We start from the raw sequence: 5,450 nt of genomic DNA on the forward strand, positions 1-5,450 counted from the left end.
CAGTCATGTGTATCACAGTTAATCGACCCCCTTTCTCTCTTCATTCTCAGCTATAAATATAACAATACTTCATAAAACTTGGCCAAAGGATATAAACTGTGAATACTTTGCATATTATCTATTATCCTGGCTTTGGTTTTAAGCAACAAACAGCCACTGTGTGAGCAGCTATTTAGTGCTGTTTGCCAAACTGGCTTCCTCTCTAACTGTTGTATAACTGATGATTAGTAGAATTTCATACAAACAACAGATTTGTTTTTCACCCATGGCACTTATTTTTCTAAAACAATATAATACAGCGTAATAAAAGGTCTTCGTGAAGAGAGGACTACACAAGACAAATAAAAAGTCAGGGGATAGCAAGCACTAGGCCTACTTAAAACTGGACAGAAAATATTGAAATATTCTGCGTACGTTGACATTTTATGTTTCAGAAATCCTATGTGAATTTTGCTGCATTATTAAACAAATCAATAAAACCTGTTCTACAAATCTGTTATCACATAACATCCGTTATTTTAGTGATCTGCAGGATTGTTTTCGAAAACCTGCAAAAAAATACTGATGCCAAAATAAACCAAAGTAAGGAACTGCTGGCGCAGTGTGATCAGATTCGAATGAGTTAATATACAAAGTGTACTGTTTAAGTCAACAACACAATTGTAAGCTTTACTGTTGTACAAAATGAAAAATAAACAGACTGATAAAAAGCTGAATTTATTTTCCCCCAAATTACATTCTATGTCAAACATTGAGTAACCTAACAGTACCTTATAGGTCGAAATTAAACAAAAGCTGGATGGAGAATTCTGAATAGCTCTCAATCTTTACAAATTTTAACTTTGAACAAGCTGTAAAAAAGACAGTTGATCATTTCATATTGCACAGGATATGATATTTAATTCTGACTTCATCAGAAGGTATGTTAAACGATTTCTATTTCAAAGACTGTGCAAACACACAGCTGCCTCTCTGAAGTATTCAAAATATTATATCATCTATTTTCAGTTAAAATGTAAATAACATTTCATAGCCATACACATCAAAAATCATTGCCATAAAATGCACAGCTGCAGAAAACAGAACAATCCCGTCTGACAGCAATTTCCACTTAAATGCACTCATTTGGTTGCGTTAAAATACCTTCAACAACTTTCTCTGGGATGTTGGGATAAGAAAACAGTACAACTGAAACTATGAAGCATCAGATCATGCAAACATACAGTAAAATTACAAGAAAATATGAATATAAATCATCCTGCCAATATACCAGTAGACATTCAGTAAAATCGAAATGATGGTAAATCGTCCTTGTTACACCGGTAGACATTTTCCTATTGCAAATCCAAATAAGTTTTAAGCTAAGAACTAATGAATGGCTCCTTAGATAAACCCAGTTTTTGTTAAGCATTCTATATGTTCCTTGAATATTTAAATAGTATATATTCTTTAAATAATTCTGCATAAAAAAATAAATTAAATATGAAGGTCATCACACTATGCATTTACAGTGGATGGGAGTTCATAAAACAGGATCATTAGATTTCTCTGTTCTTGACACGATACATTTCTTCATGGGATTATTTCCTCTATTGTTGACCGCATTGTAATTTACAAACTTCACAACAAATACAAATGGTCTCAACTTACAAAATAAATTCATATACGCTTACATGGCAAGCAGCTTTTTCAATTGGGCTGATGAAATGTCCATTTTATAATATAAGCCATACCCAAACACCTCAAAAGCGATGACATGGATGAGAACAATGGTTCAAAATGATTCTTTGCAGAAATTGTGTATAATTTCACGTCCAAATCAAACACGTCTCCCTCCAAGTACTTATACCATTCATGTACCACCACACCTTATTAAGGGTATAAGGGCAAACACCCATGTTACAGTGATGACCAATTACTCAAACTCATTTGCAGAGACTATGTAAACAGCTCCATTTTGTAGCTATACAGCACCTTATGATTTGTTCAAAAAATATTTGTTGATACATGAATTGCCAAGGTAAACACAACACTCTTCAAAAGTATCCATTAATCTGATAATTTTGGTGTACAAAAGATGTATCAATGTGTGTGTGTGTGTGTGTGTGTGTGTGTGTGTGTGTGTGTGTGTGTGTGTGTGTGTGTGTGTGTGTGTGTGTTCGTGCGTGCGTGTGTGTGTGTGAGTGAGAGAAGGAGACAGAGAGACAGAGACAAGGTGATGGGGGGATTGAGACAGAGAATCCATCCTGATAGCAGCAACACAACAATTGAATTCAATGCATGTCTCTCATATCATTCAGAGTTTAGGATCTGGACAGAGGAAAGATAAGAGTTCAAATTCCAGTACAACTATAAGAAGATTTTAACTTTTAACTTCCATGGGTAATGAGATTCAGTCATCTTGTTCTTCCAAAAGGCACTTTTTTCACTAAAGCAAAGACTTATGGGTTTATGACTAAATTTTACTCATGGTCGTCTGTTCTTCTAACACTTGCAGGTAGTCAGGTGTACCCTGTAATTTTGCCTTTAGTTCGTAATATTCACTTTTGCGCTGTTCCACCACGATCTTGCTGTGATTACCTCCTATCAACGACTTCTTCCCTGCTTTCCTGTCGTGCGTTTTCTCTGGGTAGCGAATCTCAAATCCACTGACCCCTATGGTATTGAAATCTCTTTGTTTCCTCCAGTAGTTTTGGAGGGACATGGGGTCCCTTCCTGGAAGGAATTCATCCAGCTCATCAATAGTGCTCAGCCTTTTCCTGGGGTCCAGAGGAAGAGACTCTTTGTCTTTGTCACTGCTGTTGCAGAGAATTATTTTCTGTCTTTGTGAGTCAGTGTACTTAAAACCCAACTCAGAGTCTCGGATCCCACAGGTGTGACTTTTGCTCATATGCTCAATGGTCTGAGGGATGAACGTTTCCCCGCCTAGATCGTCGTTGTTGTATTTATTGGTATGTCGTCGCAGCTTAATCGGCATAGAGCTACATTCTGGGTTCCCGAAACCCTCCTGTCTAACGGCTGGCTTTTTGTTTCGTCTCAGAACAAAGATTAGGAGACAAAAGGCTACGAACACAGTGAGGATCAAAACCACCAGTATGCTGAGTATCATGATTGACAAGGGTACCGGCCCCCCGGGGGGAACCTTGCCCACCCCCGCCGATACGACTGATGTAAGGATGGGCATGGAGCTGGTTAGAATGTGAGGGGGCTGTGCTAGCAGCTTAGGGCACAGGATTTCATTTTTAAGATTGCGAAGCTCTATGCCAAAGAACTGCAACGGAGACGCACACTTGACCTCTTTCACGGCGACCTGCCCATCGTGCTTCTCGAGCCACAGCTTCAGCGCCACCAGGTCACAAGAGCATTCCCACGGGTTCCCCTCCAAATCTATCTGAGTCAGAGACCTGAGCTGGTCCAAGACTCCACTCACCGGCAAATTCATGAACTGGTTGTATTTCAGGTTCAATCGAGCGAGGGGGACGTTAGTGAATATGTAGGCAGGCATACTCCTGAGGACGTTGTTGTTAAGATACAGGAGTTGAAGACTTGGCATGGAATCAAACGATCCGGCCAGTATCTCTTTTATGGCATTGAACTCCAAAAACAAATATTGGAGGTTAGATAGGCCGTGAAACATTTCAGGATGGAGCTGTTCAAGTAAATTTCCATTTAGATATAGCCGTCTTAGATTAGTCAAATTTGCAAAGACTCCCTTTTGAACCGTCACTATTTGATTACTGCCCAGGTGCAGAAGGTCTAACCCTTCAAATCCCTGGAAATCAAACGGGCTCAGATCCTTAATATTGTTACCGCTCAGATGCAGCTTCTTAGAGTTGGGTGGCCTGGGTACAATATCCGCTAAATTGACAATATTTCTTTCTTGGCAGCTAACACTGATCCCAAAGTCAGATAAGTGAGTTTTACAGGTGCAGGGTTGTGGACACGACAGCGGCGGGACTCTAGTCTGATAGGAAATAATTGGACCGTTCTTACCCCCTGGAATTCCTGCAACAATCCCATTACCGTACATTTTTGAGGGGCTGGTTGTTTTGGGGACTTTGGTGGCGGTTGACACTATTGTAGTTGGTACTATGTCAGATGTTGCCTGCCCATCCCCTGGGTGGTAGGGCGGTATTTTGACATCAAAATCACTACCTGAACCCTGAGGACAGAGTTCTTGCTTATTTGTCTCTTTCAGAAGGCGTCCGTACAAGTCACTTGGGGTTTCGCACACAGCTTCACCAATGAAAATGTTATAGGGCATGTTCTCCAGCCAGGCCTTCAAAGGCAATAAGTCACAAGTGCAGTTCCACGGGTTGTCATCCAGCTGGAGCTCCACTATCCGGCCAATGTGCTCGAGGAGTCCGAGGTAGGGGAGCTTTTGTATCCTGTTTCCCCGGATATCCAAATGTGTGAGGGAGGCAAAGCGAAAAATGTTCTCGGGTAAAATCTGAATGAGATTATCATTGAGAATGACAACTTTGAGTTTGTGCAGTTTGTTGAAGGCCCCCTTTTCAATGTATCTGATTAAATTGTAGTCGCCCTGGAGGTATTCCAAGTTCTCAATCCCACGGAAATGGTCAGCACGGAGCTCTGTTAATTCATTGTTGTTTAAGTGCAACTGTTTCAGTGAACTCAACCCAAAAAAGGCGCCTCCTTCGATGTTTTGTAGCTTGTTGTTTCCCAGCTGTAAAGATACTGCATGCGTGAAGTTCAAGAAGGAATTGGGATAGAGAATGAACAGGAGGTTATTTTGGAAATTCAGATGGTACAGACTAGAGGTTGCAGGTGGCTGCAGTTCTGTAGGTCTGTAAACAGTCAGTTTTTCACAGTTCACATAGAGGACATTTTCAATGGATATACAAGAACAGGCATTGCAGGTCTCTATGGAATGTCCAGAATCCAAGTTAGAAAAAGATCTTGATACTGTGAGTGACAAAAGGACTAAGAGCAGCATTTTGCCTTTAAAATCCCACAATGAGTGAAATCCCACTTAGCAACCTTAAATGAAAGAAAAAAAAGAGAGATTAATGTCACAAATGGGCATAGCAATTATTCAAACTGCTACTATAAAACAACATGCTGTTGCTGCTGCTGTTATTACCTAATAATAATAATAATAATAATAATAATAATAATAATAATAATAGGCCTAATAATAATAATAATTGCAGTAGCAGTAGGCCACACATTGCCCGGCATTTTGCTCAAGTTATGTTAGGAAGAGGACATGCTGACACGGTTATATCCGAATCATACAGTCAGGCGTTTTGACAAAGCGCATACGCGCACTGGCGCGCACTCACACATACAAGGACGCATTCATGTGTGCACACCCGCGCGCGCGAATACATGGATCTGACACAACGTTGTAGCCTACTCTGATCATTATCTGATATGGGGCTCCACTTACTTTGATCAATTGCCAGGCATGTATTTAATTTAATTCA

The 5,450-nt window shown here is 40.1% G+C and overlaps 1 protein-coding gene across 1 annotated transcript; it reads right to left on the minus strand.

Moving 5' to 3' along the window:
* Window positions 1–2,455: 2,455 nt before the first annotated feature.
* Window positions 2,456–4,957, minus strand: slitrk4 (SLIT and NTRK-like family, member 4). Its single transcript, XM_063189691.1, has one exon. It carries the CDS (start codon window positions 4,955–4,957, stop codon window positions 2,456–2,458), a length of 2,502 nt encoding a protein of 833 aa, XP_063045761.1.
* Window positions 4,958–5,450: the final 493 nt, after the last annotated feature.

The sequence above is a fragment of the Engraulis encrasicolus genome, chromosome 23, assembly GCF_034702125.1.
Source record: "Engraulis encrasicolus isolate BLACKSEA-1 chromosome 23, IST_EnEncr_1.0, whole genome shotgun sequence".
In the NCBI taxonomy this organism is placed as follows: domain Eukaryota; kingdom Metazoa; phylum Chordata; class Actinopteri; order Clupeiformes; family Engraulidae; genus Engraulis; species Engraulis encrasicolus.

Excerpts from the sequence above, each read along its gene's own strand:
- slitrk4 (XM_063189691.1), bottom strand. The coding sequence starts at position 4,957 with ATGCTGCTCTTAGTCCTTTTGTCACTCACAGTATCAAGATCTTTTTCT.